The 24,871-nt window shown below is 38.6% G+C and overlaps 1 protein-coding gene across 3 annotated transcripts in view; it reads right to left on the minus strand.

Moving 5' to 3' along the window:
• The window catches only part of RABGAP1L (RAB GTPase activating protein 1 like), a 239,259-nt gene that overhangs the window by 88,192 nt on the left and 126,196 nt on the right, over positions 1-24,871 (minus strand). For all 3 annotated transcript variants that reach the window (XM_062581619.1, XM_062581618.1, XM_062581616.1), the window contains 4 exons: positions 15,379-15,492; positions 5,677-5,751; positions 2,724-2,849; positions 910-1,053 (listed from right to left, as the gene is read on the minus strand). In XM_062581619.1, coding sequence (XP_062437603.1) covers positions 910-1,053; positions 2,724-2,849; positions 5,677-5,751; positions 15,379-15,492 — 459 coding nt within the window. The remainder of the gene's footprint in view (positions 1-909; positions 1,054-2,723; positions 2,850-5,676; positions 5,752-15,378; positions 15,493-24,871) is intronic.

Genomic DNA, 24,871 nt, shown 5'->3' on the forward strand with positions numbered 1-24,871 from the left:
ATGAATGCTATCAATGTGTGTGCAGCAAGCCTGAAAATCCTCAAGTAAAATACTTCACACTAAACTAGAACCAACAGCATGTCATATTTATGAAGCACTTTTGAGAATGTCAACTATTTATTTGTATATAGAAAAGAGAATATGACCATCTCTATGTTACAGACAAGGAGGCCAAGAGTAATGTCTGTCATTCATCTAAAGACAGAGAGTAAATCAGTGGTAGATTCAAAAACAGATTTAATTTTACTGATGCCCTGACTTCTCACTGACAAAAGGAAGTACTAATATTTTACCAGAAGAAGTATTCCAGTCTATCAATCTATTCTAGTTTTTTTTTTCCCAGAAGGAAGTGCTTGTATGTCTACAATACAGAAATATAACACTCTGTGTCTACAACATATGCTTATTTCGGTTGAAACAATAGGGAAAAAGGAAGAAAAAAACCCAACTGTGCTGTTTGACAATTCTTACTAATTAATATTAGGCTATGAAAGCAACTTTCAATACTCTTACCATCTTTGGACATTCTGAATTGGAAAAGTCAGTTTAGAGCTTTTCCACCAAGAGTCTACTTTTCATAGAGTATGACGTTATCTTCAGAAAATTAAAATCCTTACTTTTGAATCAATTATTTAACAAATTAAACAAAGAACAGAGGTGTATATCAGCAATTCCTTTTTAGACACCCTAACAAAGAATGAGGCAGTCTCGAATATTAATTTTAAAACCAAATCAGTGTTTCACTGAACATCTCTTCAATGTATCCACCATTTCTAAGGAATTTAGTTATATGCATTTGAAATTAAAAAATAAATGACTCCAATAAAATTAAACCAAAAGAAAAAAAAGTTCTTAGCACATCTGTCGAGAGGAGGGAGGTCTTTCTGATTCAGGTTTGTGACATCTTACCTCACAGAGTAGTAAGTCAATGATGTGGAAGACCATGCAGAGCGGAAACTTGGCAGTAAAGAGAGTGAGAAACCACTGGGATGCATACATATGAGCTTCCAAATTCAGGTCTGAGAAATGGCTATACAAGTCAGGCAGCTGTTCCTAGAACAAAGGGAAAAACAAATGCTTCAATACCACTCACTAATCCTCTGAGTTCATGATAAACATAGTTAGTAAGTACCAGGTTACTAAACACTGAAGAACAGAACAAAATGAAACCCTGGCTACATTTGAGCGATGTTTCTTCATATATTTCAGTGTCCATGATTATGGTTTTTTTTAGCGAGATACCCACTAGAGACTCTGTTCTAGAGAAGCTACTGTAAGATTATAGTGAGAAATTACAAAATCGAACAGAATAAAAGCAGACTAGTTGTGAAACATACGCCATACATGGTGTACATTTTTAAGAGTTATTTCTTAATTACATCTTATTATAAATGCTTCTGCTAAAAAAGAAACATGGATATTGGAACAACGAGTTTGACCTGCAGACCATAAAGCAGCAAAGCACATTATAACTTTCACAACTGCATGAGATAATCAGTAAGGTGGGAAGGGACCTCTGGAGATCATCTAGTCCAACCTCCCTGCTCAGCAGGGTCACCTAGAGCATGTTAGACAGGGTTGCATCCACGCAGGCCTTGAGTATCTCCAGAGAAGGAGACTCCACAACCTCTCGGGGCAACCTGTTCCAGGGCTCCGTCACTCTCACAGGGAAGAAATTCCCCCTCATGTTCAGGTAGAACTTCCTGTGGTTCAGATTCTGCCCATTGCCTCTTGTCCTGTCACACAGGGCAGCTGGAAAGAGTTTGTCCCCGTCCCCTTGACACCCTAGGCAGCATACATGAGCACCATGAAATTAGCACTGGAAATTCCACGTACATTAATAACATATGCATCTTCAGTTACTAAATAAAAATCTTTGTTAAGGTATAAAATGTAAATATTGAAAAGACTATATACCAAAGTAAAATATCAAATGAATTAGTATTCTATTTGCCATGTAGAAAATATGCATAAATCAACAATTGTAGTCTGTGAACTTTTTTGTTTGTTTTTAACACATCTCACAGAAGGAAATACAGACACCTTTCTGCCCTGGGCAGCTGACCCGAACAGCTAGCTTTCACTATGATAACAGAACCATAGGTCAAAGCTCACTGGGCTGTTAATAGCTGCTTATTAGTCACAACAACAACTTGCAACAGTTCATTTATGTTAAGTTGCTCTGGACATGAAACAATTACATCTGAGAAAAAGGAGCAAGGTATGCAAATCACAGTAGGTTCTACAAAACGACCTAACACTTGATTCATGTTTCATAAGCACCAGCATGTCCTGATTTGCCTGACCTCTTAACCACCACCACAAGTCACAGAAAGTAGGACACTGGTGGTGACCAGCCAAAAGATTCCCTGGCCTTAACAGACCACAGAAATTCTCTTTAAGTGCCATCACAAAATAGAGAAGAGAGAAAGTAAGCAGAGACAGGAAAAAGAAATACACCTACTCTACTTGGATACAAAGATTAGCAGTAAGATTTTGGATATGAAAGTCAAAAGAAAACAAATAAAATTGACTCACAATGTTTCGATTTAGATACTACACTTCCCCGCATAAGGGCTGATGTATCCAAGTTTTACTTCAACTCCACCTCTGAAGGAGAGGCTTTTTACTGTCCAGTAGATTATGAAAGAAAAGCTTTAGCCTCCTCCTCACACCAGCATTTGAATTTATGAAAGTTCAAGAATTCTTTACCCTGGCCCCACCTGCATTAACTTCTCCAGCTGGAAAAATTTGCAGTGGAGATCTTCAAAGTTATTTCTGTAGAGGTCCCTCAAGCCGTAGTCATACATTATTTTCACCAATACACAGAATGCTTGCTCTTCTGGCATCTATTTGGAAAAAGACACAAACACAATTTTAAAAACTGTGCTGAGGTTGGAAATTCCTTAAACAAATGCACACATACATCCACACTTAAATTGCTTATGCATGATCGATTCTAAACCAGAGATATATTAAGATTTTCATCACGGCACTCAGTATTCAGAATTAAGCAACTACCATCCCAAGGGAACTATTCTCCTTGACGAGCACCTTGATCTGGCTCTGTAAGAGTTTCTTTGAAGAAAACATGGGAGCAGAGCATAGGTCTATACGAGTAGACATGGCTACAACTGCACAACTCTCGTTAGTATTCTTTCTGCCAATACGTAAGAGACCAGCCAGTGCCCAATCCTCAGAACAACAGTTAAAAAAAAAAAAAAAAAAAAAAAAGATAAAGAAAAACAGCAACCCAAGACAGTGATTTCTACTGTGAGAGACTTGGTTAAAGGGGAAAAATGTCTGCGAATACTAAAGGACAAAGGAATCTTATTGAGAATAATGCTTATTTCTTTTCATCTAAACCCCAGGATTTCACATTCTCTGAAGTCAGGTTTCCCAAGACGGATGCGGAAATAACAAAGTCTGGCTTCAGAGCCTCCTTGTGAGACCAGGAGGGCTGATTCCACCCATTAACATCATGGCCTTTTCAGGAGCCTTATCTCTATAATCTCCGTATTTCGTCTTGACCAAAACTCCTTATCCAGCAGAATTATAGCAAACACTTCTAAGGGACAAACTATGTGAGCCACTCTAAAATTCTGTTCATTGGCTTGAGCCCATTGAAAGATAAATTTGTGTGAACACTTGTGTCATCAAACTTCCACTGGTAAGACATCTCCCCCATTCCCCCTGCCTTCAGGGAACATAACAGTAAAAGCAGAGTCACTGCAGACCCCAAATCAGATTGTAAATAACTTTAATAATAATAATAATAATAAAATCTTCCTTTTGCAGGCACCGGATTGTTTCAACTGAAAACAATTATGGAGTATCAAGAGTGACAACTCTTGACCTTTTAGTATATTCCTGCATTCACCCTCTTGCCAGCCCCTCAGCAAATATCTGCAATAGATAAAAGCTCAGTATTTTCTTCAAAGGGAATTTTAGACTCTTGATATTCACCTCCAGGGTTTCATCTTTTATGGTTCAGACTATGATTATGCTCTGTCTCCAGGGCCACAGTTGAAGCAGACGCTTTCATTTTCCGACAGCATATATAAAAGTAACTAGTTAATGTCAGGAAACGCCAGATCTACTGCTAGCGATCTGAAGGGGCTAAATTCACCTAGAACGAGCTGTTGCGAATCTCAGAACTCTTTACTGCAATTTCAGCTGGATAGAACGATCCCCACTGACAGCAGCTAAAGGCTGCAGACAAAGTTAAAGGAAGAAATAGCTTTATGTTGAACAAAAAGCTTGAATCTGCTCTGTAACAAGATGAATGCAATTTTCTTCTTTTTAATTTGATTCAGAAAGGAAGTAAAATATAAATGGTGTATTAAAAAGAGTGTAATTGCCATTTGGTACCCTTCTGTACAGGGCTATTTCTTCTGACATCAGACACACTAGAAATGAAGGTGATCTGCTATAGTAATGCTGGCATATGACTAAATGAGAGGAGCCAAAGGATCAGTCAAATGTTAAGAATGTGACACCCATTCATTTCAAAGCAACTCTGAAAATGGATTATTTTTCAAGCAGAAACTGAAAATTCTTCTTCAGGTAAATTTCTAATTGCAAAAATTACACAAAAATTGCATAAATAAGCTCATTTTCACTATACGTGGGACTGCAACGTGACTAATTTCACATTTATCTTGAACAATCTAATGCTTCTCTGTAACACTTTCATTGAGTAACATGCTCCTTAAATCTGAAAGAAGTCACAGATCTCTTTAGGTATTATAACTTACAGTTAAAATAATCTGAATTGTATTTCTTGGGAACTGCGTATGTAATACATATATCCCCAGCAGTCCTATACAGAACCACAATATGAAATGATTCCAATCACAATTAATAATTTATTATTTAAAGCCTGACAGAGAAAACAGGCAAGATCATAAATAATAGCAGTTGAGATTTGTATTTTTCCCCTCCATGTTCTTTACAAAACCCATACAACTTAAATCTACTGTTTATCCTCTGATACATCATGGAATTTAAGTAGACTGCAAATATAAAAATCGTATATTTATCTATCTACACACACGCGTGCCCGTGCGTGCGTGCGCACACACACATATATATATGTATGAACGATCAAAGTTTTTACAGTTTTTGGTTACAGGCTAAAATATCATAGCTCAAATTCAGTTTTCATTCAAAAGATTTTATAAAATGTCCTTAGGAGAAAAAGTCTTATTGAAAATGAATGAGACTCTGTTTGGTTAGCTGCCCTGAGACTATCTCCCAAAGTTGAATTTCTCGTAAATGCAATGGGAGTTTACCTAGATAAGGTATATTATGATATTAATAGATATTAATATATAACAAATTATTTTCAGGTTTTGGTATAACAGTACTTGATAATTTTAAAAAAGATAACCTCTATCATCAAATGTTAAAATGCTAAAAGATACATTACTTTCATCTACTAAAGATGCTGATTAATCTTGAATTAACAAATTTCACCTAGGCAGATTATATACACATTCATGAAGATAGAAACCTTTTCTATACTACTTGCCATCAAGTAGTAAAATAAAAGGATAATGAACACAGACAAATAAACAACAGTTAATATCTGTCAAACAGTATGTTACAGTACTACTGTTTTTAAAGTTGCTTTGGCTTCAAAATATCAAAGTTTTCAGTTTGCGATTAACTCACGTGAAGAAGTAGCACGGCCGCAAGGAAAGACTGTCCCTGGCAATAGCCGATGTCTCCATCGTAGACAGAATACGCCTAGAAAAAACAAAAGTCACCAAACGTTTCAAATCTGTGTGCGCATTACCAAAATGTATTTTAATCTACGCCCAGAATAAGTAACACCATGGAGGCTATAAAGATGAAGAGAGTAAGAGTGTGACCATTCGTGAACAGGCTTTCAGGACACTTCGAACGTGCACAGTTCATCCTCCATCTTCCACATCCACAATCTGCAATTTCTGTTTGCTCTATCCTGAGAAGATTTGGATACAATTTCCCTTCACTTACAGGGAATTCTGCTGCAGTCGGTACTGATACAAGGAGAAAGCCGTGTAACAAGTATGAGTTAAGAACCAGGCTAGTTTGTGCTACGGGCAGAGCGCCTGTTCCCTTCTTTCGGGAGAAGCACACTCTCACGTCAACTAAGCAGAGGACGCGAGGACGGATGTTGGGGTCAGGCAGCCCGAGGATTATTCTAGGCCGAGAACTTCACCAGGAACAACTTTTCCATGTCCTCACCACGCAGAAAAACGAGTAGGACTCGTTTTCCCCTGCTAAGACTGCCGTGCTGCCGCAAGGCTTTCCCGAGGGCAAAAGCTTTCCCAAGCTTTTGAACGCTGAGTTCAGGAGAATAAATTTAATCGTGCACCTTTCAAACTTCTTTTGTACTTTAAAACATTTAATAATATTTTAGAATTGACACTGATTATTTTTTTCTCCTGAGATTCTAAGAGCGATTCTTTTCTTTCCTAACTGTTTTAAGGAGCTGCGAAACAGTTCACGGTTTTGACATTGGAAGTGTTATCACTGGTGCTCCCTAAAACAGAGGGTTAGCACCCCGGGCGGATACCGCAGCAGTTACCCCCGCCACTAGCCGGTAAGCTTTTCCAAAACCACAGCAGATGAAGGCAATAAGGAGGCAGCTCTCTCATATTACAGCTATATTTTTTTTTTTTTTTAACTAAAGGAGTACTAAAAAAGAAAAGCTTCTGAAGAAGTCTGCCATGGTTCGAGAAGAGAGCTCTAAGGCCCAGAAAGCAGATTTCCCGTAAAGGGCATTGCTGACAAGCACCTATTTCCTACCAGCCTGGCAAGAAGCTAGCCCGTGCCTGCCAGCGCCCGGCCGCCTGCCGCGCCGCCGCCGCAGTGAGGCACGCGGTGCCCCCCAGAGCAGCGGGGACAACGCTCCGCGAACACGCGTTTAGTTTCATCGGTCAAGGAAATTTGAGAAAACTAGTCTCCCACGTTATTGGGGGGAAAGCAAAAAGGAAGCAATTTGCACTCTGCTTGTTTAACCCGTTCCAGCCACAGAAGTAAATACGCAGAGAAACTCCCGAAGCGTGTAACAGCAGGCTCAAAACTTGGAATCTGAAACACGGACGCTGCCTTGGGAAAAAAAAAAAAAAAAAAGGAGTATTTAAAATTTCTCTCCTTATCTACACTGAATTAATAGAAATATATTTTCAGCTTTTGAATTAATACTCCACATGTTTAATTAGTACTATCATTGTTTAATAATAAGAAGAATTAAAGTAAAAATTAAAAAAGAAAAAAATTGCATCAGTAAAGGAAGAATATTTTTCTTTATTTCTGTGTGTCCAGAAATCTTACTAGGATACAGATGCCTAATATTTTACTTCTTTAATATTCCAAAAAGATGTTCTATTTCTGCTTTTGAAAAGCCAGCTCCATTTAGAAACAGATATGCAAAATGACAAGTAACAAATTTCACTGATCTTTTTCATACTCTATAAAAACACTTTCATTTTTCTTTAAATAATCTAAGTTGTAAAATTAATAGGAAATGATGAACCTGTGTGGAGGTTCTCGCTGTTCTGAGAAGTATTATTAACACAATAGCTAACAATTTGCTAACAACAACAGCAAACGTCTTAAAATAAGTGTTTTAAAATCACCACATTGGAGCAAACAAATTTCCTCCAGAACAGACATGGATAAGAAGAAAGATGAAGAAAGCTACCAGAAGTAAAAAGATATTCCTTCTGAAATTGTGAAACAACCTGAAATTGTGGCCAAAGGAGGAAAAGGGGGGGAAGAAAAGAAACATCATCAAAACCCAAACTCTGCAGGTTAAATATAAAAACATTAAGGCAGACCAAGAAATGTTCTCCTGAATAACTTCCTAAACACATTAAAACAAGTAATAAATCTACTTGCAAACATATACAGAGCAGGAAGCCCAAGTCTTTACTTGGAAAATATACGATCCAGGTGCAATGTATTTTTTTTTTCTTTTTTGCTATATCAGCAAAGTCACGGGGATTTTGCGTCTGTTTTATTGCAGAGGAACTGCGGAGGTTTTCCTCTGCTGGAGCACTTGCTAATAAGGACCGTGGTGAAGGAGCTGTCTTGGCTTGAGCGTGGAGCAAGAGACTGTGAATTAAAATGAAGGACGCAAACACGAAAAGTTTATTAAGAAGAGGCAGTATTTGCACACAAAACTTGAAAGGAGCATAATTATGAACAGGCAAACCTTTAAATGGTCAGTTAAACTAGAAGAATACATGAGCAATGTGATAGTAGTTTTTAAAAAGAGGTGATCCTTGGAACTGCAAATCAATGAAGTACTGGATAAACCGGTAGAAAACAAGAACAAGAAAAAACAAACAAACTAGAGAACACAGAGATACATAAGAGAAAACTGTCTCAGTAAAATGAAACCATCATTAACAAACCTTTGAAGAAATCAGTAACTACAAAAAAAGAAAAATCAACTCATTTGATCTAATTCAGTTTTTAAAATAATTTCAGCGAGGTCTCTCCCCAAAATCTTATCCTCACTAGCAGCTCATATCAGACACTTAGATACTAACTTCATTCCAGCATAAGAATTAAATCAAATTGAAAAATCTTCTGCTGTTAAGTCTAAGTATCATAATCTCGGCAACTAAAGACTTTTTTAAATGAAGTCTTTAGAATCTATATAATTCCAATGTATTTGCCCAAAGCAAACAGACTTTGGAAGCTTCATGTATGCTACATTTCCAATTAAACTTTTTTAGATTTAAGTAACCTATGGTACTTGATAATGCCAAACATACAATTTAATTAACCAAAATACCCTCAAAAATAAGGATGCTGCCTATTTTACCATAATATGATATTATCAACGTAAGATCTGAGATGAATAATTTAAGATTTATCCTTTTAAGAGATTCAGGAGCATTAATTTTGTTTTTCTATACTTTGAAATATGCAAACACAGCAAAATCCCCAATCTCCTATTTCCAATTAAGTCAATGTGCCTTTACTTTTTAATTTCAAGAGAGTGGGATTTTTCCCAGGATGATCTGCAACAATGTTGCAAACTTTCAAATTACTATTTTCTTATGTGCATTGGGACTCTCCAAATACAATGCTCCAAATAAATATTCCCTCTCAGAAATAAGACTTAATAAAGATTAATAAATAGGACATAAATAAAGATTCTTACTTAAAACTCACTTTAACTCATTTTAACTAAATGACGAACTCATCTGCAGAATTAAAGCCTCTAAGTACTGTGCACTCATTAGTGCAACATTATCAGAAAGTGAATACTTCAGAAGCAACAGTCTCCTCAGAAAAAGCTAATGGTATCGAGCAGCCTGCTTACTGGGAAAATTCAGTGAGAATCCAGAGATGAGGAGGAATTCTTCTTTAAAGAAATTATTGGAGGAAAATGAACTGAGATCATAATCTTCTGTAGACAGGAAATCCAAATAAGCACCACTGAAAGGATGAACAGAAAGGTTGCTGACTTGAGTTCAAAATCTCAGGTTTGGGTTTTCTGCAACTACCATGTATGAAGCCCTACAAATTTTAAAAAGTGAAGAGTAAGGAGTACCCCTCAAACTCCAAAACAAACTGCGTGTCAAGACAATGAAAAATCACTGCGTGTGCTTGCAAAAGGTTCAAAGGTACTGGAAACAGCAAAATGCAAAACACTGACTAGCAAGTATCAGTAACTCAACTGCGCTAATCACAGTTAGGTTACAAACTAAACGGAGCTCATAAAGACTATCGCGACGGCATCTGCGTCGTGACGGGGGCTCGCTCTCGTCTGCCACAGCTTCCACTTCCGCTCGGGTTTCACAGCGAGCAGAGGAAAGGTGCAGGCAGAGGCTCTGCGGAGCTCAGTCTCTCCGTCTGGAATAGAGCCTTCTGGCACAGGAAGCTCCCGCTGCTCTGCCAGAGCGGCGGGCGGACTGGCAGGACGCTTACTAACAGTCACGCTAGCTACCCAGCAACCGCGTTCCAGAAAAAAGGAAAATCCAGTAGGAATCAAATGTAATTTTTAGGATTATTACAACCTCAGTTTGCTCTCATTACTTATTTCTTTGTCACCATCGCAATGATTGACGTGATTTAGGGAATACACTCAATGTTTGGGACAGAAATTGCTCTACTATATGCTAAAGTCCATTTTAGTAGAGTTAAAAGATTTCCATTGTATCCGAACAGCATCATCCTTTTGCGAGCTGATTCTGAGTTCATCTCCTACTTTCTGTGGGCCAGGTGGTTTCTCATATAATACATACATGTGTTTCTTCAGTCCCTAGTGTGTCTGTCTCAAGAAAACACCCAAGCTCTGCGGTGGACTTCTCGTGCAACAAGGTATTTTACGATACGCTTCGTCTCCGGGTAGTTGCAGTGACAGCGTTACTCCAAACTCCACACCTAAACTCAGCGCAAGGCTAACAGTCTAAGCAATGCTATTCCCACGACTGCAGTGTTTTGGATGTATCACATCCTACAAACATTCTGTGTTAACTGAAAGTGTATTTTTAGAAACTATTTACTCATTTACAGACTGTCACAGAGAGGCAGCTATATTTTACACAACAGGCCTCCTGCAGAACCGGACACTCTGTGTGGGCCCAGAGAACGAAGAGATCTCCACGTTCGTTTCAGGCAGGCCTCCTAATGTAATAAAGCTTTTATTTTCTTTCCAGCGCTCAAGATTCACAATCCTGACCTTTTTACTAGTACAGGCTGAGCAGAAAATCCATATGCAGGAACAGTCCTACTGCTTCCTTGCTGAGCACAGATGCACAGAGAAGGAACCTTACTAATATGTAAATTGAAGAAGACAAGATAACATTAAAAATCCTTTGCATGAAACAAGACAACAATATTTACTAAAATTGCTCTTCAGTGCAAGAGTGCAGAAAATAAACAACCAAAAATAGATGAAAAAATCAGTCCCAGCTGATTCTGCTTATGGCCCTTGCTTATACTAGCACTGACGATCGGCTGCTGTAGGAAGGCAACAGACCTGTCCTTTGACCAACAACCGAACCAAAGTGCACAAATGCAGCAACTTCCTCTTGGGAAACTTTAACTGTGCTAATAAAAGTCTGAGAAACGTAGAATACGTGCACTGAGAAAAAGCAATCTTTTGAAAAAGAAAAAAGGTGGCTGCAAGGAAGTGACAATGAAAAAGAAGATTAAAGACAAGCACTTTACAGGGCAGTTTTAAACAGCTCTAAACTGCATGCCATTCAGTAGTAGTTTTGCTAGAAAAACAGTTCATCATTCCCTCTCCTCGTCTGGACACCAGACAGACAGACACTGGGATTATGGTTAAAATGAAGAGTTCGGTGTCACCAACTACCATACCGATCCTGCAGAGGAAACTTCCAGGCAACTACGGCTGGGATTAGCAATAAACTACATATTTGAAAAAGCAAGGAGACAAGTATTCGGGAACCAAGCGCCTCATAGCACAGATGATTCATACCCTTCCACAGTGCCTTTTTCACAGGAAAAGCACTAAGACCAGCTTTGAACCGCTGAGATAAAATTCAACTATTTTCACAAAAACAGGGACGTGTTACATCTATTTCTGTAGTTTGCCCAATAAGACTATTAACCTAGATAAACCAATTGATTTCTCTGCAACATATTCTGCTTCTCTTATTAAAGTCACAGTGGTTGTTTGTCAAATAGGAGTTACTTTAATCAGAAAATTAGAGAAAACACATGTCACGTTAAATTGTGTGCTGCAGACACTCCAAGCAGTTGAGAGGACTATTTCTGCCAAGTGCTTTGATTCCCTGAAGCATAGAGCTGTTAACTACATATGTAAGCATCGAAGTAGGTCAAGAATATTATTCTATTATTCATCGCAACACGGAGAAGGAACTCTCCAAATACACCTAGAATTTTCCTAGTATTTAAACAGAAAGGGCCCAGGAAACAGAAGTATTTCCCAAAGATGTTCTGCTCTGCACAGATCTGCCTTATCTGATGTCCTCAGGTGAAACAGCAAATCCAGAAGCTGAGCTGCTAGCTCTTCCCTTTCATTGCTCATCACCATTGTCAGCCCTAAAAGTTTATTTTTAGATACTTTCTCACACAAACGTTCTGCAACAGAAAAAGTTTCAAGCTTTGCCGGTTTCCTACTGCCGTGCAGGAGAGATGAAGAGAAGGAATAAAACCGGCAGAGCAGCCGAAGTGAGGCAGCGAGCTTTCCGCGGGTTTCCTTTCATCTGACAGCTCAGATCACCTCTCACTGCAGCGGGGCACGGAGAAATTGCTCTCCCGCTTTTTACCCTCCTACTTCAGGACAGACTTTCTCTAGCCTTATTCAATAATATTACTCTTCAAATATCTCATTTTCGTGTTAGAAGGAGAGCACGAAAACCCAGTTCCTCTGTCAAAAGCTATTCTGCTAACAGAAAGCTGTCACAACTTTATTTTCAACACAGATTTTTTTCCTCCAATGAAACAAGCTTATAAAGAAATTAATTTTTTCTTTTAAACAATCTTTCTTTAAAACACCTCAGGTCCACCACAAACTCAAGGCCCAGTTAGCCACAGGTCATTCATAGACCATTGCCATGGCCACTGAGGAAAACAGTGCAAGGGTGGAGGAAAGGGGGCTGCCTAGAAAGCTGCACCAAAGTTAAGCCAGATCTCCACCCTGGCAAGCAGTGAAAGAATCAAGAATAAAATCAGTAAAGCCCTGAATAATACCACGTGGCAGATTCAGTTCGGCTGTTGTTCACGGAAGCAATGCTTCACCAACCTTTCTTGGAAGGAGCACATTAAAAAAAAAAAAAATCCAGTTCATACAGTCTACTGAGATTTTTAGAAAACCTTTAAGAAGATCCCTGCACAAAGACTTTTAAGAAAACTTAGCCATCATAGCAGAAGGTCCTCTTACGCATTCAAATAACTTTTTGAAGGATAGGAAACAAAAAGTAGGAATCAACAATCAGTTTTCATCCACGAAGTGAGGGTGAGGTCACTCCCAGAATCTTATAGAAAGATATGGTGAGGCTGGTACTGTTGAAAATATTCACAAATCCTGCACAAACCACATAAAAATGGCAAGGTAACAAGTTTGCTGATGATGTAAAGCTGTTCTCAGAGTAGTAAATCAAAAGCTGACTGCAAACATGTTATGCGGGACCTTTTCTTATCAAGAGAAAGTGGCAAAATAGCAGAGGTGATTCAACTGCTGATAAATACAAAATACTATGGGGGAAAAGCAGCCTTAAACTTGTGATACATACTGGTTAGTTGTGATCTAGACCTTTCAAAAAACATGAGGGTGAGGGGTCCAAGATCTGCAGGTCCTTTCTCTGCAGAAGGAGAGGCCCTCGGGGTGGGGAGAGCTCCCAGCTTTGGAAAGCAAATGAAACACTTCACCTTTACTACAGAAAGCTGGGGGAGAACTGAGAACTGAAATCTCTGCCTCTCTCAGGCTGCCTGCTAGATAGAAAATTCCTCTAAGTCATTTCTACTCAAATCAGATTCATCCCCTTATCTTCCTCTCCTTACTGAACAAAATAGACTGAGCTGCCCGAGTTGCTCATTCTAAGCGATTTGATCTCAAATCGCTGAATCATTGCCACGGAAAGTCTACAAACGCTTTCCCGTTTAGAAATCACTGCCTTTAATTCTGGACACAGAAATCAAAATCAAGAGCAGCTGCAGCAGCTGTAAAATACTGAGATACTCAAGTCATTCTATTCCTACATCAGATTCACCTATTTATACATCCTCTTGCCCTTTCTGTTATTTAACATTCCCCTTTCTCTGGGTCACCTACAAATCTTTATCAAAAATAATTTTTTTGTTTTCTTTTAGGTGACTAATATAACTGCATCAAACAAACAAGTAAGTTTCATCAAATCGTGTTTAAAACACGTTTATTCAAAGATGTTAATTAGAGGTCTTCTGGCAAGCCACCTTTGAATTCTTTAATGAGTAGCTTATTCATATTCTAACTTGTTAATTGTCATTTACAATTAAATGTAAATTGTCATTTACAATTTTTGCATGGCATCAAACTAAATGATCTACAGAATTTTGATAAAATTACTTTTACCAACCAAACCTGTATTTTCTTTTTTTAAAAAAAATTAGCTTGTCAAAATCTATTTTCAATAAACCCATAGGCATTCATTATAATACATTCCTCACATTTAATCCTCGATAAAGCTGAATGCCATTCCATCATTTTTCACTTCACTGACATCAAACTGACAAGCCAACAATTACCTGCATTGCCCTAGTTATTCCTGTTAAGGCTGACACAGGAATGGTTTTCTCTTAGCCCTTGAGAACACCTTCAGAGTTCTGAAATTAGTGTGAAATCAATACAGCCGGTCCAAAGTCCTTTCTGCTCTTTTATTTATCTATTTTTTTAATGTGAATTACCTAGGACAACGAATTTGAGCATATCTAACCAAAGCAGCTATATTTAACAGTTGCCCAATTATTGTTTGTTTGACTAGGAGACTGTATCACCCCAGCAGGTATTTGGAGAACAGGAGTATGCATCATCGTGCCCCAAAGGCAGGACACTGTTCACTGAACTCTTTTGGCTTTCCTGCTTGTTATTGACCACTCCATCTCACAGACATCTGTCTGTCAATCAGCTGGAGAAGAAAAGAGAGTAATAAGGAAAAGGAAGGGAAGTCTCTAAGGCACTCATTTATTCCATGTGTTAAAAAAATAAAATAAAAACTAAAAAAAAAAAAAAGACAAAAACAAAAATCCAATGATGATAGCCAAAACCACAAACAAAATCTACAGCTGACAACAGTGGAACCCCTTATCTAGCTGCGACACTCTTCCTGGCTCTCTCCTTAGCAACATGCCTGTCTGCACAACCCAGCCAAATCTGCTCCCTTCATACCTCGGCTTCCCCATCTGCAAATTGGAAAAAATTACAGATACTCCTTCATCAGAGGTGATTTGAGAGCTACGATTGGACAGTTACCCATACGTATTGTGAAAAGATGAGCTAATCTGTTCTCTAGGCAAATATCTCAGGGAGGGTCTTTCCTAACCTCACTGCTGAGCTGCTTTGCTGCTTTTTCTCTGACCTCTCTACTAGCAGAGCGAAGAAAGTTCAGCGGCTCCGTACACCTACTGAAACAGACCTTTGACATCAAACCTCCTGTCAGTAAAGCTAACATGAGCCTCTCACTTCTGATACGCATCTTAGGAGATATGAAAAATGGGAAGTTGCAGAAACTACTTCAATATATTTAGTACTGCAGAAACACTACAGTCTTCACATACAATCTAAATAAAGCTTTAAAATCCTACTGAGTAGTGTTTTGGATCAGAGAAGGTTTATGCAGGGAAAATACAGTCATAGAAAAATATGGAACACTTTAAAATTCAGAGTACTGACTGTACCTTACAGATTTTGTATAGAGATTCCTGACCGTCTCCTTCTGTATCTTTGAAATAATCATGTGCTGGAAACGTACGATGAATATCTCTGGTAATGACACTCTCCTGAGCAGAATCCTGTAAAAAGAAGGAAAAAAATCCCAAAGTATTAGCCTGGAAACAGTATAATTAAACACACAGAATACAAAATTCTATGTGCAGTCAACATGGATACATTAGATAACTGCTTTACTGACTCATCCTCCAAAAATGCATTTGAGAAGAAACTGAAAAACCTCTAGTCTCAACTGCAGTAATAATTTGACTGCTTAACAAGAGCAACGTGGCATGTTTTCTGTCCTTCAGGCTCACAGTCCAACTTTAAAACTCATAGGAAATGAGTAGCTATTTAATCACAGTTGCTTTTTTCCTACAGAACATATGCTTACTGTATTTCTCTATTAAAAAAAAAAAAAAAAAAAGAAAGAAAAAAAAAGAAAATTGAACTGTACCTTTCTTGTAACCTCAGAGGTACCAATTTTCAACATATACCAATCTAACAGAAAAATAGTGTTGATTACAAATTAGAACTATTACTTGGAAATGTTCAAAGTTTACCCCTGAGAAGTCCTTAAAAGAACAAAAATAGAAAAATAAAGTGTTAGGTTGTCAGAGAAATCCCATGCATTTCCTTGCTGTCAGAACATCTCCAACGCAATTACATTTTCACACTGACTAGCAATCAGAGATAAGTTCAGGTGCCTAAAGAGGGGCGTTGAAAGCCATTTTAGAAGCACTGAGGTGCCCTTGCCTGGCAAGCAGCAGCCACTGCAGAAGGAGTCAAGTCTCCCGCAAATGCTGCATCATCTCTGCAAGCTCCATGTGGATGATCTGCATATCCAAAGACATTTAAAATGACACTAGATGCCAATGTTTAGGCAACTGAATTGTTCCCTAGATACACCTAGCTCTGTACATAAGGAAGAAACTGCTTAGAATATTGTATTTTTATTAACATTGGAAATTGGAAAGATTAGAAATGGTTGCAGTCAGACCCGGGAAATTCTCCTCTGTGTATCAGAAATGGTAGCACATTGTCAGGGTTACATCTACAAAGACAACTCAGTTATCTTCAGGTTACAATTACTCTCAATGTGAGATAGTATCTTTAGGTTGGTAAATGCCAAACACTGCTTTTCTCTATTACTTTTGTAATCCTAAAGGAAAAAAACAACAGAATTCTCACATGTGACTTAAAGCAGAAAATAAATCCTTTATAAGTACTTTTGCCTTGAAAACAAAGCATAGCTATTTGTTACACAGAAGCGTCTAAGCCCTCAGACTGCAGAGTTCATAATCCAGGATCATCCCAAAAAAAAAGGGGAAAAAAAAAAAAAAAAAAAAAAAAACTATCCCACTTCAAACATGCTGGAGTCAGCTACCAGGGACTCTCCCAAGTTTAGGTGGTTTCTTGTTCATGTTCGTGTTTGCTATGAATCTTTACCATGAATGTTCCCTTACTGGTGTCCTAAATTCCAGTTGCTTTGCCTTTGCTAGGGAAGGGAAAGCTTCCAAAGCTTTTTATTAGACTACCTGGCACTGATGGAGAAAATAAACATGCTTTTGTGCTGAATCCTTTCATCAGGTTCCCATCACAATTTTCAGGATGTCTAAGCATCATGTAACTATGAACAACCAAAAGTAACCACACAGTCTAAACAGCATGCGACAAAACAAAGAATAAAAATCTAAATAATGAGCAGTTTGCTAACCAGACTTCTTTAATGAGCATTTTCATTTACACGGCTTTCAAACACACGGGAAATTCAATAGCTGCAGTATTCCTCTCTTAGATTGATCTAACAATTTTGTTACACACTATGAAATGCCTTAAATGCAATTTAAGATCTAGAGGTAGAATACGGTTACTTAGTCCATTTAAAAGTCTGTTCAACTTCCAACACCAATTGATAAAACCAAGTCAAGTAGGAATTCAGCTCAGCAATGACTGTAGCTATCAAACTGCTGGACTCATACTGCAGACTACAACTTAGTGGCCTCACGTCAACACTCCAAAAATTCAGCCTGAAAAGAGAACTATGTTAGAAATACTTCAGGAAGAACAATCTGGTATCACATTTTACACAGCTCTAAGCCCTTGACTTCTACAGGATCACTGTAAAACTTCAGGAGAACCATTAGCACACACAGAGAGTGGGAACTTGGGAAGAATATGCAAGCTTTTACAGATTTCCTCCTATTGGTGCTGAAGAACTTCTCGGGAAAAATAACAAGGCGTAACTGCTAAGAATAATTAAACTTTCCTTCTAGCAATAGTAGCAGGCATCAGATCGCACTGCTCTTGTTACCTGGGAAAAATCAGTCCCGGCCTGCGCGAGGGGGCTCCGCGCTCACGCCTGCAGTACGCGCTGCAGAGGCGCGGGCCACACCGCCTGGGGCGCAAGGAGCTTAAAGGGAGCTTTCTCCTCTCTCATTGACAGGGAACGCTTTGTAGAGAGCTGCCCATCACGTCTCCAAGTGCTTGGACTAGACTTGTGAAGGGAGCCACAGACTCTCACACGAGGATTTCTAGTTTCCCTTTAAAACTTCCTTGGGACACGGGCGATCCTACTGCATGCATGCTCTCCACCAAGCAACGCGAGGCAATTCCTCGGAGGGGATTCAGGCAGCCTTAACTCGCTCCAGAGCTTACACTCCGACAAAGTTAAATACAAACAAGCCAAATTAGAGTACAGATTTTTAAAACTGAGTTGTGATGTTGAACCCCACAATGTATTTGTAATACACTGTCCGAAATACCCTTTTTCAAGTTTTACAACCTTGATTAATCTCAAGAATGCTGATACAAAACCTTTTCTTTCTCTAATTTTAAGTGGTCCTAAAAAATACCTGAAACATTTAAGCTTTGCAGTCTATATAGTGAATAAAGACTCCAGTGAAACCTTTCACAAAAAAAATGTGAGTTAGAAATGATCGGTATTTTGTTCCAAGACCTTCTCCTTCTTCTTACATTCAGCGCACGACTTGCTTTCTCATACCCTTTCATCTTTCTCTAAGTCAGATTTTCTCAAATCAATATTACCACTTTTCCTATTAATTCTTCAGCACAAACTTGAAAAGAACTAAACGTTTTAAAGACAGTTACAGAAAGGCCACCATGTTCAGTGCACAGATGTTTTTTTCTATCAAGAAAAGAGGTTATGTCTTTTCTGTCTTTTTTATCTGTGAGTACAGAATATTATTGACTGTGCAAAAGTTTACAAGGTAGGTGTCCAAGTTAAGGCCAAAACATATTTATGCGTAAAGGTCTAAATGCAAATTCATTTATTTCTAAGTTAAAAGAAAGGAGTTGGAAGTGGAGTATTCTTTCAGCATTATGAAGAATAGATGTTTCTAAATAAAATAATTAAATGGTCCTACAATAAAAACAAGGATAAAAGGTATGAAAATTAACTTATTCTGAAAAGACAACATTAATCTGAAATACAATAAACCCGTGCTCTAACAAAAACAATAAAAGAGTCCAGAGCGAAGATCAGTGTACAGCTACATTGTAAAATACATGAAAAATATTTTGGTTAAGTTTCTACGTTTTTCAAAATACAATTTGTTTATAGCCCTCTTCCCAGGGGCATCACATCAGATCAGGTTACAAGTTTTCAGAAGATTTTTTTTCTTTTGAAAGTCATGATTAGTTAATTGTTAATGAAAAAAAGACAAGAAAGGACCAAGTCACGACCTGGCTAAGATGTGGCATATGATGTCAGAAAACAGACTGTTGGGTATTCAAATACAGAAACTATGTTAGAAGAAATTAAGGTTATGGAGGCACTCAAGAATTATAGGAAAACTTTTGCGTGTGCACATTATGAACTATTTTTTAATTAAGAACATTTCTCACACACTCCAAAACGACCTCTGCTCATTTATTGTCCTGAATGTACCCACTCTGGAGATGAGTTAGGGTTACACGGTAGAAGAGACTCCTGTAAGTAGTGCCTTGCTTACTTTTTCACTTGCTGCAAGAATTGCAAGGTAAGCATGGTATGAAGCACAAGAGTGCAGCAGAAGAAAAAAAAAATCTCGTAGGCCACATCTCAGTGCTGTCCCTTAAGATACAGGTTCTCTCCATGCCTCTACACAGAAGCTCCTGTGTGAAAACAGGCAAGTCTCTTAAATAAAAAAATTTCCTAAGTGGTCAGCTGAGTGTCTTTTATTATATAGCTGCCTGTATTGAAACCCTGCACTTCATAGAGAAATGCAGAATTCCTTACAGTTGCAGTTAAAGGAAGCTGGAGTTTCACTTTGGAAGTTTTATGTGAATACTGCCAAGAAAAAAAAAAAAAAAAAAGGAAAGAAAAATCAGGTCACAGGTGTTTCAAACTTGGCACTCAACCTTAGCAGTACTTCTGACCCCAATCTCCTTGTGCTCCATTTCCCTGGTTAATAATAATTCCTCTTCTCAGTAGGGTGTTATGAAAATCAATTAACATCTGAAGCACTGAAATACTGTAGTGATGAATCCTGTAGAAATGCCAAAGAGGAAAATAATAACTTCATCCTCAAATCCTGGTCTGAACAGTACATAGCAAGGTATGAGGCCACACAGTGAAAAATAATAAGGAAAAAACCCCTACTCATTAGATAACCTACTCATTAGATAACCACTACTCATTTTGTAAGCAGCCAGGCAGGGATGCTGTGAAGAAGAAACCAATACTCCAGGACTGTGCGTCATTAAAACTGTATCATTGTGCATACGGGTAGGCAATTTTCGTACTGAACTTCTTAACTTCCCAGGGCTTATCTCGGTAATCTGATTAAAGTTCTTTTGAGTTTGCAACAATACATATGTTACAAGCAAAAGCAAAACCATGATTTGTATCCTGAGAGTTAGTACCGATTTATTGGACTGGGCGCACTTAAATGCTCTGCATGTCTGCTGAGGTTCAAACAGCTGATTTTTCATCAGATTGCCTCACCTGTGCTTCATCCCTTCATCCCTTCTCCATATGCATCATAACGCTCACAGTCAATGTGCGATCCAACACAATATCCCAGGTTCCCTACCAACCAGTATCTGAAATAAAATCAATAGCTCTTCCTTCTGCAAATCTGGAATAAAAACTGCTTGGTCCATGCTCAGTTCTTCTGTAGCATTTTTGCAGTATCTACCTTGTAGTTTGGTTCAGCTCTTTTCTATAAATAGCTTTTCTCTCAATCATCAGCTTTGATTCAGTTGAGAGCATGTAATACTCAAAGAGTACATATTAACAGAAAAACAGAAACAGAAAAAAACAGATGATTACTCTTGAGAGATTTTTTCCTTTTTTCTTTTTTTTAGCAGTTACATATCAAGACATTTAAAGGGAAAATTGTGTTTAAGTTAGGTCACTAAATACACTGGTGAACTGAACTTTGCAAATTCTGCATTGTCATCAGCTGTGTTTATTGCTGCTTGGGCAAAACTGGTTTCTCCAGCCAGGAGGATAGAGCAGTTTTGCTGGACACAAGGCCAAACCAATAGCTCAGATCTGAGCAGTCCTGCGCAGCTGGCAGGTGAAGCCTCGATCTAAATTTAGGGTCAGAGTAACTCCTCTCTTCTCAGCATAATACTCTGAATTATTGGCAGAACTCTGCACAAGGAACTAGACATCTTCTCTTACCACACAAGCCCCCATTCTTCTCCATTTATTTTTGACTCGTGGTGGGCAGCTAGCTGCTCATGCCCCAGATTTTGAGGAACTCCCAAGACAGGATCCTCGGGAAGCACCTACTATAACCGAAATCCATGCCAACACAAAATTATCCATCGCTTCTAAATATCTAATCCTCTAATTATTGAACAGCTTGCAGGCAGGAACATTAATCCTTTTAGACACACCACAACCAGAACTGGATTGGTGAGCTGGGCATTATATAGTCTACGATTACTATTACTGTTTATATGATTCTCAAGGGTATCCAGAATTAGGTTAATTTTGAAAGCCTACCACTGTATTTCTTGCAGTGTTTAAATCAATCTTAAAACCACTTGGGAGGAGGAGAAGACCTGACGAGGTCAGACTGATCAGGTGCCCAGCATGAGGTTCATAACCTTCCCAAAATCTGCTGCTGATCATTCTTAGTTATGAGACACCAGACAAGACAGACTTGGGCCTGCAGAACATAACTCCAAGATTCTTAAAGACTGCACAGGAGAAAGGTAATACTACAGTAGAAGAGTTACTGGTACAAATACTATTCTATATGTGGCCATAAAAAAGGAAGAGATATTGTAGCATTCACACAGGAAAGGCAGAAAGAGCTCAGATCTTAAGAGAATTGAGCCATCAATCAACAACAGACCAAATGACATTTTTCTGTTAAAATTCACAGCAATATGGGATCAGATATGAAACAATGAATTCTGTATACACTCTCTCATTCTCAAAAACAAAGAATATCTATGACCTTTACTATCTTTGTGTTTTATTTTTCTTCTCCTTCTCTGTACACTCTCCTTCTCTTGTATACTATTGATACATAATTTATTGCCCTTCCTTTGTCATTCTCTTTCCAAAAGTTGTTCTCAAAAGAAAAATGCTGCCTGTGCTACTGGCAAGATGGTCAATCTCTGAATGCACTGGCTTAATTTTTGACATTGGCATGGTATGCTGTGAATTGCTGTGAATTCAGAGTTACCCTTAAACACTTACTCTGAAAGCTCCCCAATTTCCCACGAGAGATACGGAGCACTGCACACCAGCAGATGATTCTGTTTCTTGCATATGATGTGTGCTTTGCATGAAGAGCCATGTGCATCTATTTGTAGATAAAACAGCATTTCAATTTCAGTTTTATTGTATTTTAGACTGTAGTTGGGCCACACAAGCTTTAGCAAATATGATATCTAACTTCCTTCTACTGAAGATTGAAGAGAATTTTGGTAGCGATAGACGTTGCCTTAGGTTTGTTCATGTTGTTTCTAATAGCTATTCCTTAGGAAGGCTGGCCTCTGCAGAGGTCATGAAAATACTGCACACCAAGTAAAAGGCATGTTATCCAATTTATTCAGGAACACTTCATTTTTTTTTTTTTTGCAGAAAACAGTATAGGCACTACCTAATGATACAAGCAAAAATATAATTCACAGATTTATCAATTTAGCAAGCTAATTTTTTTCAAGCTCCTTCTGGTTTGCTAGTTTTTAGATATGGTATTTGATCATGTTTCCCCTGTTAGAGATACGTATGTATTTGTAAAGGATTAAAAACCCTCCTGTGGGTAAACCTTGATCAGAAATTCAAATATTTCTGGCTCTATCACCAACTCATTGGGCAAATTCTGCAAGCACATTAGGTCTGCTTCTAACAAACAATACTTCACTTCATTATTGTCAGATGGATGTGAAAAACTAATGTGAAACTGCAGAAAATGGGAAAAGTAGCACATTTCATTCCTTGATTACAATCTTATCTACTTTAATTGATGGTACCATAAAACATAATTCAATTTTTATCAAGTGCCTTGAAATCTTCATCACAAGAAGCATACCCCCCCCATAGTTACTGCTTAAAAAGACAAATGTATTCTTAAAGTAATCTTTGTATATAAAAGTAGAAGTTGAAAGATTAGTTTACCGCAGTGTCACCGACCAACTAGCTGTCTATCCAGTCAGTGTCTCTTAGTCATGCTTTTACAAATTCTGAAAATAAACCTCCTTTTGGAAATCAAAAGATGAGATGATCACTGTAACTGCTTTACTTAAGATTTCAAGAAATGGTTGCCCTCCAGAGAGTTGGCTGATTTTTCATTTACAAGCTGAGTGACTCCAGCTCTACAAAACAATCCTCACAAAATTCACAACTACCTAGGTGCTGCCTAATGCATCCTAACCATTAGCATCTTTATTGCTTGCTGTGAGGAAAATATTAACATAAAAAGAAAATGCTGTAATAGCAAGTAAGTTTATCTGCTTTGTTTCACTGTTTGAGTTCTAACAAGGAAGAGGTGTCTTGAAGCAGTACACAGATTATGATTTGCCAAAACATTTATTTTAAAATGATTCTTAAGCTTGTAGTTGTTGAAGTGTGCCTATTATTTCTTGAAAAAGGAAACATCTGTCCCTAATCTTCTTGAACTGTGGCATTCTTCCAATAATGCAGACAGGAATACTTCAGCAAGATCTCCGGTCAACTGTAACATTTCCAATAAGTAAAAGCACCCATTCAGTTACTCCCAGATCCTCTCCTCGATGGCAGCTACATAACTCAAGCAATCGTTTGATACCTTCAATGCATTTGTATCCGTATGTTCTGTGACAACATTGCTTGTACATTTTCTTTACTGGGAAGGTGCCCTGATATTCTGAAGCACCTACTTTTTGAACCACTCATCTTCCAGATGCATTAAGATCAACAACCCCGTTATAGATTAGAAAAGGATCAGCGAACTACAGAGACGATGCAATGACAGGAATAGAAGACATGAAAATAATTATACAAAGGGGACAATAATTCAGTCTTCTCCATTCTTTAGGTGGGAAACCTACAGACCACTGCCTATGTTGACTTGACAGCCCTACACATCACTCAGCATTGACATCGGACTAGAAGACTGAAGATGACTCTGGCTCTCTCGGTTGTTGGGAGTATCATCAACATCATTTTTCAACTTGATCTTAAAGTCTTTACTCCAGCCTCGGGAGACAGCACATTGCAGAAGATGAAGGCCACTCAAACAGCTAGGGGAAAGGACAGGCATACGAGCACATGGTTTCATCTCTGGCTCTGTCAGAGCCAGTTTGATTTCTGCACATATGCAATAGTGCATATTAATGTCTAGGTATCAAGTCCCTTATCTGCAAGCCTCAAGTGCTAATATCCACAAATAAGCAATTACTGTACGTCAAGCATTTTTATTGCTAAAATTGAAATCACTGTGGAGGTGGCAAAGCACTGTACTGATAATAAAAGTTATATAACGCTTGTATATCACTGCACATAAGATTTCCTTCTACTCTGTTTGTTTAAGAGAAATTTGTGAAAAACTGTTCACCTACAGTTTGGACGACACTTGGTGAGTATCTCCTCACCAGACCTTCTGCAGTGTATCGGACGATCGCAGACAGCCGCCGGAGCTGCAGCCACCCCGGTCCCTGCTGAGCAAGCACCGCCACCACGGGCGGCAGGTCCTGGGAAGGCAGCTCTGCAGTCTGCCGCGAGGCGCGTGCCAGCCCCGAGCAATTCGGGGACGCGGATACGGGAGGGGATAGCTCTTTAATCCTCTCGCTCGCACCTTCTCCCGGTTACAGAGAGAGGGGATGCAGCACAGAGGGGCCGCGGCCTCCGAGCAGTGCTGCACGCGGCTAGAAGCAGCTTTAAGCAGGTGCTAGCTGGGCTGATAATGAGTCGTCAGTACGTGAGCTTATGAGCAGAAGTCTTTAATAAAATCACAAACTAATGGGGAAAAAGGAGGAAAGAGAGCGAAACTAGCCCTAGCCCACTCTAATGAC

The sequence above is a fragment of the Rhea pennata genome, chromosome 8 (genome assembly GCF_028389875.1).
Source record: "Rhea pennata isolate bPtePen1 chromosome 8, bPtePen1.pri, whole genome shotgun sequence".
NCBI lineage: Eukaryota > Metazoa > Chordata > Aves > Rheiformes > Rheidae > Rhea > Rhea pennata.